Source organism: Dendrobates tinctorius, unplaced genomic scaffold (assembly GCF_039654945.1).
Source record: "Dendrobates tinctorius isolate UK_male_01 unplaced genomic scaffold, ASM3965494v1 ptg000384l, whole genome shotgun sequence".
Lineage (NCBI taxonomy): Eukaryota > Metazoa > Chordata > Amphibia > Anura > Dendrobatidae > Dendrobates > Dendrobates tinctorius.
In genome coordinates, this window is record NW_027362050.1 from 2,607,340 (window position 1) to 2,623,971 (window position 16,632).

Below are 16,632 nucleotides of genomic sequence, written 5' to 3' on the forward strand. Positions count from 1 at the left end.
ATAAAGTTTGCCAAAAATATACGCTAGCCCCTGGCTGGGGTAACATTTCTGAAAGAGGTGCATGCGTCTTAATTAATTTGCCACATTTTACAACTGTCATTGGTCTCTGCCAAAAATGTTAGTCCAGTCACTTAAAGGGAATCTGTCAACAGGTTTTTGCCATGTAATATGAGATCAGCATGATGTAAGGGAAGAAACTCTGATTCCAGCGATGTATCACTTATTGGGCTGCTTGCTGTAGTTTTAATGGAATCCATGATTTTTTTCTGCTGTAGATATAGCAGTGCTCAAAGGCTGTGCTGCGTATAACCCCTCCCACACCACTGATTGGCAGCTTTGTGTGTACATTGTCAGCAGGGGGTGGGGTTGTAGGGTTGTATGGATTAGCCAGACTGCTTGACACATGATACCTAGTCCTCTAGTGATAATCTCTTGCTGATAAAACACTGATTGTACTGAAACTACAGCACGCTGCTGAGCGAGTGATATATTATTGGAATCAGGGTTTCTGCCCTTACAACATGCTGCTTTCAGAATAAATAGCACAAACCTGCTGACAGTTTCCCTTTAATAAATTTGGTTCATCGTACCCCAGTACATTTTTCATTAAGATTGGTGTGCAAAATGCTAGACTTGATTAATCATGGCCTTAGTGTTCTACAAAGTACAGTGGTGATAGCCTGAAATGTGTCTATGACATTGAAAGATTAAAAATAAGAAAAGAAATAGGAGAAAACATATCGTCCCCGATTTATCAAGATCGGAGTTTTGTAGTTTCAATGCACCAAATTAATAGCAGGCACGTGCTTCTTAGTGAACTTGGTGCATCTTTCAACTTCTGTAATTCCAAATTGCCTGAGGCAACAAAAACCCCCATCTAAAGATCTTAAAGCATAACCTTTAAAGGGAATCTGTCACCTATTTTTGGCCTATGAGCTGCCGGCACCGCCATCAGGGGCATAAGCCCCCGATGTAACCTGAAAAAGAAGAAAAACGAGTTATATTATACTCACCCAGGGGAGGTCCGGGTCCGATGGGTGGTATGATCCGGTCCGGCGCCTCCCATCTTCTAGCGATGACGTCCTCTTCTTTGCGTCCCGTTGAGGCTTCGACGCAGGCGTACTGCTCTGCCCTGTTGAGGGCAGAGCAGAGTACTGCAATGTGCAGGCGCCGGACCACTCAACAGGGCAGAGCAGTACACCTGCGCCGGAGCCACGACGGGAAGCAAAGAAGACGACGTCATCGCTAGAAGATGGGAGGCGCCGGACTGGACCATGACACCCATAGGACCTGGACCGCCCCTGGGTGAATATAATGTAGCGTGTTTTTCTTCTCTTTCAGGTTACATCGGGGGCTTATCTACAGCATTACAGAATGCATTACAGAATGCTGTAGATAAGCCCCTGATGGCGGTGTCGGCAGCTTATAGGCCAAAAAATAGGTGACAGATTCCCTTATTCACGTGCCTTTGCCTTGTATTGTGGTTTATAAGGTTTTATTGTTGCGGCCACTACCTAATTCCCCTCAAAGTACCCACGCACATAAGACCAATGTTAATTAAAATTTCCCTAAAGTCTCCATGACATGTTTCACCAGAGACCTTGTGTCATCAGGGGATAGAGAGGATAGAGGCTAAATGACCCTATCCCCTGATGATGCCAGGTCTCTGGTGAAACATATCATGGAGACTTTAGGGAAATTTTAATTAACATTGGTCTTATGTGCGTGGGTACTTTGAGGGGAATTAGGTAGTGGCTGCAACAATAAAACCTTATAAACCACAATACAAGGCAAAGGCACGTGAATAAGGAGATAAACACTGTGACTATTAGCAGGTAGAGATAGTATGAATTTGATCCATTTGCACACTGACCTCTGTTAGGATTTTAAATGTTTATTTCTTAAAGTAGCAATTAAAGGTTACGCTTTAAGGTCTTTAGATATTTTTTTTGTTGCCTCAGGCAATTTGGAATTAATGTTGATCTAGTGACCAGCAATTTTGGTGTTGATGATCTTTCAACGTTTGTGCACCACCTCAAAAAATGCACTCCAGTCCTCCATATTTCTGTCTTAATATTAACCACTTTTTATGGCATAATTTATGATGAATGTGATGGTACATTCAGCCCCGACTCTCCTGACTAAGCTTCCCCTGCTTTTAAAAAAATTTCAAACAAAAAATTGCACTAAAATGTTGCTAGTTTTCAAACAGTTTTATGCCAAAATTCTGGCAAAAACTGTTGGATGAATCAGCCCCATCCTATTTTTTTTGCTTTATTTTTGTGAGTCTAAAAAGAGATTTCAAGTGCTATTACAAACTTAATACTATTTTGGGCAGAGGGGGCGTATTATTTGGAAATAATGCAACAAAAAACATTTTAAATATATTTTTGTTTTTATAGCACTTTAATAAACTTAATTGTATCTTTTTGTACCCCTAGAGGACTTGAGCCAGTGTGTGAAGCTAGTCAATACTCATGGATAAGCCATGAGGCTGGGTAATCAAGAGGACCAAGGTCAAAAGCCAGGAGGGTACGTCATAGACAGACAAAGGCAAAGTCAGGAAATGGTGCAAGGTCAAAATTCTAAGAAGGTAGTGGATCACGACAAAAGGGCTAGACAAATGGATGGTCAAAACAAATCTAAGGTCTAGCAGCAAAGATCAGAATACCGGACAAGGAGCACAGAGCAAGGAAACACCTCATGAGCAAAGCTAAAATTGTCAGAGAGCTGGCTAAATAGACAAGTAATTACTATGGACAAGAGACACATGGATGAAGCCCCACCGCACCCTGGTCATGATTGGACAGCTAAAGTGTCATTCCAGATGCTGATGGCTCAGCACGCCCCAGGAGCCGATTTGGATGGCTCAGAACCCCGGCGATAAAACATGTCTAGCTTAGTTCCAATATGTAGAAGAAAAAAAGGATAGTCTGCTCAGCCATGTATGGGCTTCTCCTCATCTGTTCCTGCACGGATGAAGGTTGAGCAGACAGTTCAACAATGAGGACGAAAAAGATGATGAATCCAGCAGGAACAATAAATGGTTAAAATTTTTCAATTTTTATTCATCCATATAAAAAATATTATCCTTTATGGTAAAACACGTAAAAAGTATTTTTACATTACAGCATAGTGCACATATGGCAGCGTTTTACCAAAACGTTTTCCCAGGTAAAACGCTGCCATATGTGCACTATGCTGTAATCTAAAAATATTTTTTACATGGTTTACCATAAAGGATAATATTTTTTATATGGATGAATAAAAATTGAAAAATTTTAACCATTTATTGTTCCTGCTGGATTCATCATCTTTTTGTTCCTCATATCTGGCTTATACGGTAAGTTGAAATCAAGTATTTTATTGGAAGAAAATCATTTACACATTTAGCTAATTGTCTCGTTTATGCAGGAAATTAGGCCAATATATTTATAGATCTTATATAAAGTGTACAAGAACGTCATCAGAATTTCTTAGAAATCAAAGCGTTCACTACACACAAAAACAAATCTTATATTCCTTACCGCGTTCATTTCTAGGCAGAAATCTGAAGTTTTTTATGTTTCTTCTTACAGAATTCATCTTTTTACATTCCTGTTTTATTGCTTTGTATGGGTAAACACATTCAGAAACCAATCCTCCTATAGAGGGAATCAGAGAAAAGTATTATAGGCTTTTATTAATTAATAGATTTCATTTTTTATAACACATATTTATAGAATAAAATAGACGCTATATCTTATTGGACATTGCTAACAATAGTTCTCCATGGTGTTTCGATTTTATGGAGCGTTCCCATCTGGGACATTAAAGGTATTTCCAATGGGCGCTCTGGAATTTTTGGAGCTCTCATAGAAAGAATAAAGATTACTTCTCCTGTTTGGCGCCTCTCTTTTCCATCTGACATTTATGGCTTATCCTGTCAATATGCAATCAATGTCCCAGATAGGAGAACTCCTTTAAAGAGAACTTGTCAGGCGATTCATGCTGCCCAAACTTGTCAGCATGATTTTGTAACGTACAGTAAAGATATGGCAGTAACGGCGCTGCAATACTGATTACAATGATTCCTTTGGTGAAAAAAATCGCCTTTGTGGTTCTTCTGTAATCACCATTTGAAGTTTTCTGCTAATTAGATTTCGGTGCACAGGGGCCGGACTGTGCACTGGGACATCTCCTTCCTGTCTGTGATTCCCCAGCCCCTCCGCCTGCCTCCAGTCTGTGAATGATCGGCCTCCACTCTTTGAAATCCCAGCAGTGACCTGTCATTCAAACACCGGAGGCAACAGAGGGCCGGAAATCACAGACAAGAAGAAGATCCATTGCACAGTCCGGCCCCTGTGCACCGAAATCTAATTAGCAGAAAACTTCAAATGGTGATTAAAGAAGAACCACAAAGTCGATTTTTTTCACATCCAACATAAAGTAAAAACTAAACCTTTATTTCATGGCTATATCATGAATACGGTAAGTGATTACAATGATAAAAAACATGCCATGCTGATCCTTAGCCCAACCCCAGGTTTTCTTCATTCAGCTCCTTTATGGCATGAAATAGCATATTGAATAACCACATGTTATAAATCAGTTCACATGGATGCACACACATTATATGAAATATATATATATATATAGAAGAAAACCTGTTGCTTTGTTTTTGCTATCACATCTGAGAGCAGCATATTATAAGGACACTTACTTATCACTTACTGGGCTGCTTGCTGTAGTTTTGATAAAATCAGCTTTCTCTGCTGCAGATCTAGCAGTGGTCTAAATTCTGAGCTCTGTATAACCCTGCCCACACCACTGATTGGCAGCTTTCTTTGTACACTATAGAATCTCCTGCTGATTTTATTGAAACTACAACAAGCAACCCAGTAAGTGACACATCTCTGGAATTGGGGTCTCTGCCCCTACATCCTGCTGCTCTCGTATTACATAGCAAAAAAAAAATCTCCTGACAGATTCCCTTTAAATGTTCTTGAATTGTACAGGTGCTTCTCACAAAATTAGAATATTATCAAAAAGTTAATTTCAGTTCTTCAATGCAAAAAGTGCAACTCATATATTATATGGAGTCATTACACACAGAGTGATCTATTTCATGTGTTTATTTCTGCTAATGTTGATGACTATGGCTTACAGCCAATAAAAACCCAAAATTCATTATCTTAGTAAATTAGAATAATTAACAAAAAACACCTGCAAAGGCTTCCTAAGTGTTTATAAAAAATTCCTTAGTCTGTTTCAGTAGCTCCACAATCATGGGGAAGACTGCTGACCTGACAGATGTCTAGAAGGCAGTCACTGACACACTCCACAATGAGGGTAAGCCACAAAAGGTCATTGCTCTTTAGCTGGCTGTTCACAGAGTGGTGTATCCAAGCATATTAATGGAAAGTTGAGTGGAAGGAAAAAGTGTGATAGAAAAAGGTGCACAAGCAACCGGGATAATCGCAACCTTGAAAAGATTGTTAAGAAAAGGCCATTCAAAAATTTGGGGGAGATTCACAAGGAGTGGACTGCTGCTGGAGTCATTGCTTCAAGAGCCACCACACACAGACGTATCCAGGACATGGGCTACAAGTGTCACATTCCTTGTGTCAAGTCACTCATGACCAATAGACAATGCCAGAAGCGTCTTACCTGGGCCAAGGAAAAAAAGAACTGGACTGTTGTCAGTGGTCCAAGGTGTTGTTTTCAGATGAAAGTAAATTTTGCATTACATTTGGAAATCGAGGTCCCAGAGTCTGGAGGAAGAGTGGAGAGGCCTCAATCCAAGCTGCTGGAGGTCTAGTGTGAAGTCTCCACAATCAGTGATGGTTTGGGGAGCCATGTCATCTGCTGGTGTAGGTCCACTGTGCTTTGTCAAGACCAAAGTCAGCGCAGCCGTCTACCAGGAAATTTTAGAGCACTTCAAGCTTCCCTCTGCTGACAAGCTTTTTGGAGATGGAAATGTCATTCTCCAGCAGGACTTGGCACCTGTCCACACTGCCAAAAGTACCAATACCTGGTTTACAACCAACAGTGTCACTGTGCTTGATTGGCCGGAAACTTGCCTGACCTTAACCCCATAGAGAATCTATGGAGTATTGTCAAGAGGAAGATGAGGGACACCAGACCCAACAATGCAGACGAGCTGAAGGCTGCTATCAAAGCAACCTGGGCTTCCATAACCCCTCAGCTGTGCCACAGGCTGATCGCCTCCATGCCACGACGCACTGAAGCAGCAATTGAAGCAAAAGGATCTCCGACCAAGTATTGAGTGCATTTACTGAACATACATTTCCGTAGGCCAACATTTCGGATTTTACAATCATTTTTCAAGCTGGTGTTATAAAGGTTTCTAATTTACGGAGATAATGACTTTTGGGTTTTCACTGGCTGTAAGCCATAATCATCAACATTAACAGAAATAAACACGTGAAATAGATCACTCTGTAATGACTCTATATAATATAGGAGAGTCACTTTTTATATTGAAGAACTGAAATAAATTAACTTTTTGATGATATTCTAATTTTGTGACAAGCACCTGTAAATATTATGTAATGTATGTGGCGTAGTTTTAGCAAATAGTTTTCATATCTTTTTTTATACTTATTAGGGTTGCTTTTCAGTTTTTAAAAGGCAGTTTGATTTTCCAACAATCTGTACATTTCCTGATAGTAAGTCATTCGACAATGACATTGGTTTTACAGAAACAGTTTTGTCCTCCCTCAAATTTTTCATGGCCTCGCAATCCCGCTTGATAACCTGCACTATACGCCCTGGTTTAGTCAGTGACTTTTGTTGAGAATGTGCTGTCATTATCACAATGTTGCAGCAGTTTTATATCTGACTATTTGCAAGGATTATTTTGGAATATCTTTTTTTCTTATGTGGCTTCATTGGGTTAGCCGACCGGCAATTTTGGTAAATCTATCTGTTCAAAATTTTAGGAGTAGTTGAGATGATCTATTGTCTTCGTGCCACATTGTGCATTTCTGTACAGTAAATGTAATGTTTCTTACTTTGCTTCATGACAGTCTTGTAAGCATCCCAAAGATATCCTCCTTTACAGCCATCACTACAAGGACTACAATCCAGAACCTCTGGAAGAAAATATTTAGGTGAGTGAATGTGAACACATAGGTAAATTGAGTGAAGTTTTCAAAGTAGAAATTCGGCATGACAGCAGAAATAAACGGGTTTATCCTCTTAAAAACCAGCCTGATCGAGCCTTCAGTGCATGCAATTGTTTCATTTTCATTATAACTTGCATTGCAATCCTCGGACTGACCATCGGCTATCCTCACCTAAGTGTGACAGCTGCAGAGAAATGCATGCTGCCACGCTCAGGTGGGGAGCCCAGACAGTCAGTCTGAGGATAGTGATGCGATCCTCGCATGAGATCTATGGCCTTCTCTCTGTGCCCTAATGCTCAGCAAGGTGATGTTGTCCTCCCAGTCTGAAGATAAGCTCACAGACTTTCTCTTGTATCCGGCTTCAGTCTGGCAGAACAGAAGCCTTTGGCTCTGCAATTCTACTCTTTTGCTTTATGGCGCCGGTAGACATGTATTCATCCAGAATACTTGGACGATTTTCATCCCTGGGCCATCGGTTTCCTAGGTTTATAATGGAAATGTATCCTGAAAAATCTGATGTTCTGCTGTGATCCATTTTTTTATGCACCCATTAGTGTTGAGCATTCCGATACCGCAAGTATCGGGTATCGGCCGATACTTGCTGTATCGGAATTCCGATACCGACTTCCGATATTTTTTCAATATCGGAAGTCGGCATCGGAATCGGAAGTTCAAAGTTGATTGACAGCCGAAATGACGTCATCATGATGCGCGGTGTGTGCGCATCATGATGCACCGTCATTTCGGGCCTTCCGGGGGTCTCTGCCGGCCTGCCGGGGGGCTGTGTGGACTGCCCGGGGTCTGTATCGGCCTGCCGGGGGGCTGTGCCGGCCTGCCGGTGGTCTGTGCACCCTGTGGGGGTCTGTACCGGCCTGCCGGGGGGCTGTGCCGGTCTGCCGGTGGTCTGTGCACCCTGTGGGGGTCTGTACCGGCCTGCCGGGGGGCTGTGCCGGCCTGCCGGGGGGCTGTGCTGATGTCCGGGGGTCTGTGCAAGCATCGTCCGATGGGACTATAAGTCCCATCTGGCGATGCCTGCTACCATGACAGTGATTGACACATTAGCCAATGATGGGACAGTAGTAGTCCCATCATCCGGCTAATGAGTTAAATGTTAAAAAAAAAAAAATACTACATACATACTACATGCATGCTACATATATACTACATGCTACATACATACTACATATATACTACATGCATGCTACATACATACTACATGCTACATACATACTACATATATACTACATGCATGCTACATACATACATACTGCATGCTACATACATAACACATATATACTACATGCATGCTACATACATACTACATGCTACATACATACTACATATATACTACATACATACTACAGTACATGCATGCTACATACATACTACATGCTACATACATACTACATATATACTACATACATACTACATACATACTACATGCATGCTACATACATACTACATGCTACATACATACTACATATATACTACATGCATGCTACATACATACTACATGCTACATACATACTACATATATACTACATACATACTACATACATACTACATACATGCTACATACATACTGCATGCTACATACATACTACATACATACTACATACATACCACATATATACTACATACATACTACATGCATGCTACATACATACCACATACATACTACATACATACTACATACATACTACATGCATGCTACATACATAACACATATATACTACATGCATGCTATATACATACTACATGCTACATACATACCACATACATACTACATACATACTACATACATACTACATGCATGCTACATACATACTACATGCTACATACATACTACATATATACTACATGCATGCTACATACATACTACATGCTACATACATACTACATATATACTACATACATACTACATACATACTACATGCATGCTACATACATACTACATGCTACATACATACCACATACATACTACATACATACTACATGCTACATGCTACATACATACTACATATATACTACATGCATGCTACATACATACTGCATGCTACATGCATGCTACATACATACTACATACATACTACATGCTACATACATACCACATATATACTACATACATACTACATACAATACATTCATGCAATACATACATAGACATACAGTACATATAACATAGAGTAACATACTTACCAATACTTGTCACATTGTTCCCCGAAGCCATTGTCTTTTACGGAATAAATATTAACATAACAAACCACAAAAATACTCACCCACGATCCGAAGCAGTCCACGAGTGTGTCCCACGACGATCTTCGGTAGAGAACTGCAGCATCAGCTGATGCTGCCGTTCTCTACGGGCTGCAGGAATCCAATGACGGAAGGTAGGTATCCTTCCGCACTGTATTCCTCCGCCACTTAAAAAAAAAAAAGTCCCTAGTTTCACTTTATGCCATTGCTGCGTGGGAAATTCCCACACAGCAATGGCATAAAGTGAGACTAGGGACTTTTTTTTTTTTAAGTGGCGGAGGAATACAGTGCGGAAGGATACCTACCTTCCGTCATTGGATTCCTGCAGCCCGTAGAGAACGGCAGCATCAGCTGATGCTGCAGTTCTCTACCCAAGATCGTCGTGGGACACACTCGTGGACTGCTTCGGATCGTGGGTGAGTATTTTTGTGGTTTGTTATGTTAATATTTATTCCGTAAAAGACAATGGCTTCGGGGAACAATGTGAAAAGTATTGGTAAGTATGTTACTCTATGTTATATGTACTGTATGTCTATGTATGTATTGTATGAATGTATTGTATGTAGTATGTATGTAGTATATATGTGGTATGTATGTAGCATGTAGTATGTATGTAGTATGTATGTAGCATGCATGTAGCATGCAGTATGTATGTAGCATGCATGTAGTATACAGTGGGGCAAAAAAGTATTTAGTCAGTCAGCAATAGTGCAAGTTCCACCACTTAAAAAGATGAGAGGCGTCTGTAATTTACATCATAGGTAGACCTCAACTATGGGAGACAAACTGAGAAAAAAAAATCCAGAAAATCACATAGTCTGGTTTTTTTTCATTTTATTTGCATATTATGGTGGAAAATAAGTATTTGGTCAGAAACAAAATTTCATCTCAATACTTTGTGATTTATCCTTTGTTGGCAATGACAGAGGTCAAACGTTTTCTGTAAGTCTTCACAAGGTTGCCACACACTGTTGTTGGTATGTTGGCCCATTCCTCCATGCAGATCTCCTCTAGAGCAGTGATGTTTTTGGCTTTTCGCTTGGCAACATGGACTTTCAACTCCCTCCAAAGGTTTTCTATAGGGTTGAGATCTGGAGACTGGCTAGGCCACTCCAGGACCTTGAAATGCTTCTTACGAAGCCACTCCTTCGTTGCCCTGGTGGTGTGCTTTGGATCATTGTCATGTTGAAAGACCCAGCCACGTTTCATCTTCAATGCCCTTGCTGATGGAAGGGGTTTGCACTCAAAATCTCACGATACATGGCCCCATTCATTCTTTCATGTACCCGGATCAGTCGTCCTGGCCCCTTTGCAGAGAAACAGCCCCAAAGCATGATGTTTCCACCACCATGCTTTACAGTAGGTATGGTGTTTGATGGATGCAACTCAGTATTCTTTTTCCTCCAAACACGACAAGTTGTGTTTCTACCAAACAGTTCCAGTTTGGTTTCATCAGACCATAGGACATTCTCCCAAAACTCCTCTGGATCATCCAAATGCTCTCTAGCAAACTTCAGACGGGCCCGGACATGTACAGGCTTAAGCAGTGGGACACGTCTGGCACTGCAGGATCTGAGTCCATGGTGGCGTAGTGAGTTACTTATGGTAGGCCTTGTTACATTGGTCCCAGCTCTCTGCAGTTCATTCACTAGGTCCCCCCGCGTGGTTCTGGGATTTTTGCTCACCGTTCTTGTGATCATTCTGACCCCACGGGGTGGGATTTTGCGTGGAGCACCAGATCGAGGGAGATTATCAGTGGTCTTGTATGTCTTCCATTTTCTAATTATTGCTCCCACAGTTGATTTCTTCACTCCAAGCTGGTTGGCTATTGCAGATTCAGTCTTCCCAGCCTGGTGCAGGGCTACAATTTTGTTTCTGGTGTCCTTTGACAGCTCTTTGGTCTTCACCATAGTGGAGTTTGGAGTCAGACTGTTTGAGGGTGTGCACAGGTGTCTTTTTATACTGATAACAAGTTTAAACAGGTGCCATTACTACAGGTAATGAGTGGAGGAAGGAGGAGACTCTTAAAGAAGAAGTTACAGGTCTGTGAGAGCCAGAAATCTTGATTGCTTGTTTCTGACCAAATACTTATTTTCCACCATAATATGCAAATAAAATGAAAAAAAAACAGACAATGTGATTTTCTGGATTTTTTTTTCTCAGTTTGTCTCCCATAGTTGAGGTCTACCTATGATGTAAATTACAGACGCCTCTCATCTTTTTAAGTGGTGGAACTTGCACTATTGCTGACTGACTAAATACTTTTTTGCCCCACTGTATATGTAGTATGTATGTGGTATGTATGTAGCATGTAGTATGTATGTAGCATGCATGTAGTATGTATGTAGTATGTATGTAGCATGCATGTAGTATATATGTAGTATGTATGTAGCATGTAGTATGTATGTAGCATGCATGTAGTATATATGTAGTATGTATGTAGCATGTAGTATGTCTGTAGCATGCATGTAGTATGTATGTAGTATGTATGTAGTATGTATGTAGTATGTATGTAGCATGCATGTAGTATGTATGTAGTATGTATGTAGTATGTATGTGGTATGTAGTATGTATGTAGCATGCATGTAGTATATATGTGTTATGTATGTAGCATGTAGCATGCATGTAGCATGCATGTAGTATGTATGTAGTATGTATGTAGTATGTATGTGGTATGTATGTAGCATGCATGTAGTATGTATGTAGTATATATGTGGTATGTATGTAGCATGTAGTATGTATGTAGCATGCAGTATGTATGTAGCATGCATGTAGTATATATGTAGTATGTATGTAGCATATATGTAGTATGTATGTAGCATGTAGTATGTATGTAGCATGCAGTATGTATGTAGCATGCATGTAGTATATATGTAGTATGTATGTAGCATATATGTAGTATGTATGTAGCATGTAGTATATATGTAGTATGCATGTTGCATGCATGTAGTATATATGTAGTATGTATGTTGCATGTAGTATATATGTAGTATGCATGTTGCATGCATGTAGTATATATGTAGTATGTATGTTGCATGTAGTATATATGTAGTATGAATGTAGCATGTATGTAGTATGTAGTATGAATGTAGCATGTATGTAGTATGCATGTTGTATGTATGTAGCATGTATGTAGCATGTAATTTTTTTTTATTTTTTTTTTACATTCAACACATTAGCCGGATGATGGGACTACTACTGTCCCATCATTGGCTAATGTGTCAATCACTGTCATGGTAGCAGGCATCGCCCGATGGGACTTGTAGTCCCATCGGACGATGCCTGCACAGACCCCCGAAGCCTGCACAGACCACCGGCAGGCAGGCACAGCCCCCCGGCAGGCCGGCACAGCCCACCGGAGCCTGCACAGACCACCGGCAGGCTGGCACAGCCCCCCGGCAGGCCGGCACAGCCCACCGGAGACTGCACAGACCACCGGCAGGCCGGCACAGCCCCCCGGCAGGCCGGCACAGACCACCGGAGCCTGCACATACCCCCTGGCAGGCCGGCACAGCCCCCCAAAAGGCCCGTACAGACCCCAGAGAGGCTGTACAAGGCAAAAACAGGGTTTTTCTTATTCCGATACCGGAAGTCCCATAGACTTGAATGGGACTTCCGGTATCGGAATCGGCGATACCGATACTTTTTTTTAAGATCGTCCGATCCATTCCGATCCGATACTTTGAAGTATCGGACGGTATCGCTCAACTCTAGCACCCATAGACTTTAATGGGTGAGTCTACTCTGATATTCGCAAAAAAGTTGTATATGCTGCAGTTTTTTTCTTACAGTCGGGCCAGGAGAAAAATCAATAATCTGAACATAACTTTTGAATAACAAGGGACCTTGTGCTGTCCGATGAGGAGCGAGCGCTGCCCATCACAAACTCGCTCAGTCCCCAAGACGCAAATTGAGGCGGCATAACGGTGCACGCCATCGGTGCACAGGAGCTACTTTATTTGCATATGGATTAAAAGTGATTTTCACAATTTCTGTACCAGTAACAGATCCAGTGTTAGTGTGATTTTTGTAAGAGTGAAGTCCCATATATCACTATATACTTAGTCTAAAAGGCATTTTCGGGGTGACGGACTCCCTTTAAATTTATTTACATTGTTGAAGAAGGTGGGAGAATAAGGTGCTCGAGTAGGGTTCCAACTTGTAGTGCTATAATAGCAGAAACCTGGCACTCTGATATAGTAAAAGTGAAAACAGATTTATTGGCAATCCATATAATTCATTAAATTAATTTTTAAAGTTATTTACAGTTTTAAAACATGCCTCCAAAAATAGTTGGATCTCTTCAATGAGAGATGGCATTCCCTCTGAGCTGTACGTTTTTGTAACCAAAAGCAAAAAGAGCTGATTCTAAGAACATATAGGAGTAATGAGACCCCAACATCACTGCCATTTACAGAACACAATCTTATGGCGCAGTCAGACTGCCATGTTATTCGAGCTAGGATCGCATTGCAATCCTCGGACTGGCCGTCGGCTCTGCTCACCTGTGCATGAAAGCTGCATAGAAATACATCCTGTCAGCCTCAGGTCAGGAGATCTGACGGACGGTCCGAGGATTGCGATACTTGGCGATTAATACGGCCGTCTGACTGCGCCCGTATATTCACTCTCACAAGGGAGCATTGTGACAAGGAAGGACAGACACTTACGCTGAACTGATAAGTTTGCTGAATGTCCAACGATTGCCCACTGTGCCTCAATGTTTGCAACAGCGGCAAAAGCCCAACAGGAACCGCAATTGCCCTGAATAGAATAAATTTATTGGAGGCGTTATATGCACCATATTATAAGTGTTATATTACACATTTAGATAACATAACATTAATATGTAACCAGCGTTCCTAACCAATTCACATGGCTGCAGGGAAAATCTGCAAACCACACTTGATGTCTTTGAACCTGTGATCATTTGATCGCTCGTGCTTTATACGGCAGCACAACAGAGTGTATTTATATACATATACAGTCACAGGAGACATTGCTCCCAACCCTGGTCCCCCATGTTATAGAAAGTCAAACCCCCCAACTGCTACACTCAGAAACCCCTCTAATCTTATTAATATTCCCTGCATGCCATCTGTCTCTCTTAATTGTGCACTTTGGAATTCTCGCTCAGTGTGTAACAAACTCTCCTTCACTCATGACTTTTTCCTATCTAATTCTCTTAACCTCCTGGCTCTTACTGAAACCTGGATCCAGCAGTCAGACACTACCGCTGCTGCTGCTCTTTCATACGGGGGGCTACCCTTCTCTCATACCCCAAGATTAGACAATAGAGCAGGTGGAGGCGTTGGTCTGCTCCTATCACCAAAATGTACCTTTCAGGTTATCCCTCAACTACCCTCACTAGTCTTCCCTTCTTTTGAGGTCCATGCCGTCAGACTCTACACGCCCTTCTCCATGCGAGTGGCGGTGGTGTGTCGTCCTCCCGGCCCCTCCCATCAGTTCCTGGATCATTTTGCCACTTGGCTTCCACATTTTCTCTCCTGTGACATCCCTACCCTCATCATGGGCGATTTCAACATCCCCATTGCTCTTCCCCTCTCCCCATCTGCTACTCACCTTTTATCTCTAACCTCCATGTTTGGCCTTTTGCAGCTTACTAATTCTCCAACGCATGAAGACGGAAACTCCCTCGACTTGGTCTTCTTTCGGCTTTGTGCAGTGGATGATTTTGCAAACTCCCCTCTCCCGCTCTCTGACCACAACCTTCTTTCATTCTCTATCAAGAACTGCCAGGCTGCTCAGGTCACCCCCACTGTCCATACTCATAGAAACATACAGGCCATTAACACCCAGAAACTTATGAAGAACTTGCAGTCTTCATTGGCCCCTATCTCCTCCCTCTCATGTCCTGATTCTGCACTGAAGCATTACAATGAAACACTTCAAAGTGCCCTGGATGAGTTTGCACCCCCTATAAATAGAACACCACAACACAGACGGTGACAACCCTGGCACACCCTGCAAACACGTTTCCTGCAGCGGTGCTCCAGGTGCGCCGAACGTCTGTGGAGAAAATCCAATCTACATGAAGATTTCATCCATTATATGCTTAGAACATACAACACTGCCCATCACCTCTTCAAACAAACCTATTTCAACACCCTCATCACCTCACTGTCCAATAACCCGAAATGTCTCTTTGACACTTTTCATTCTCTACTTAACCCAAGAGTACAGGCCCCAACCACGGAGCTCCGAGCTGATGATCTGGCCAATTACTTCAAAGAAAAAATTGACCAGACTCGACAGGAAATTATCTCCCAATCACCTCATACCATGCACTGTCCTCCCTCCCCCACTGCATCTAGCTCACTCTCTGATTTTGAACCAGTCACAGAAGAAGTAGTAAGCAGGCTCCTTGCATCTTCTCTACCAACCACTTGCATCAGTGACCCATTTCCGTCACATCTCCTCCAGTCCCTTTCCCCTGCTGTCACCCCTCACCTAACTAAAATATTTAACCTCTCTCTCTTCTGGTATCTTTCCCTCCTCATTTAAGCATGCCATCATACATCCACTACTTAAAAAAACATCCCTCGACCAAAACTGTGCCGTTAACTATAGACCTGTCTCTAATCTTCCCTTCATCTCTAAACTCCTGGAATGCCTGGTCCACTCCCGTCTTATCCGCTATCTCTGATATCTTTCTTCTCGACCCTCTCCAATCCGGTTTCCGCTCCTTACACGCTACTGAAACTGCCCTCACTAAAGTCTCTAATGATCTACTAACAGCTAAATCAAATGGTCATTACTCCATGCTAATTCTCTTGGTTCTCTCTGCAGCATTCGACACTGTGGATCATCAGCTCCTCCTCACTATGCTCCGTTCCAAGGACACCATTCTCTCCTGGTTCTCCTCTTTCTGACCGCTCCTTTGCTGTATCTTTTGCTGGCTCCTCCTCCTCTCATCTTCCCCTTACTGTTGGGGTTCCTCAAGGATCAGTCCTAGGCCCCCTCATTTTTGTATACTGCCCCTATTGGTCAAACAATCAGTAGATTTGGTTTCCAGTACCATCTCTATGCTGACAACACCCAATTATACGCTTCTTCTCCTGACATCACGTCAGCCTTTCTAGAAAACACCGGCAATTGTCTAAACGCTGTGTCTAACATCATGTCCTCACTATATCTGAAACTGAACCTGTCAAAGACTGAACTCCTGGTGTTTCCTCCCTCTACTAATGTACCTATACCCGACATTGCCATTTCTGTGTGTGGC

General features: G+C 41.9%; 1 protein-coding gene across 1 annotated transcript in view; it reads right to left on the minus strand.

Annotated features, from left to right (window-relative positions):
• The window catches only part of LOC141076043 (cathepsin W-like), a 42,682-nt gene that overhangs the window by 12,033 nt on the left and 14,017 nt on the right, over positions 1–16,632 (minus strand). Inside the window, exons 5-7 of the mRNA XM_073563304.1 lie at positions 14,057–14,150; positions 7,017–7,097; positions 3,528–3,644 (exon numbers count right to left, since the gene is read on the minus strand). Coding sequence (XP_073419405.1) covers positions 3,528–3,644; positions 7,017–7,097; positions 14,057–14,150 — 292 coding nt within the window. The remainder of the gene's footprint in view (positions 1–3,527; positions 3,645–7,016; positions 7,098–14,056; positions 14,151–16,632) is intronic.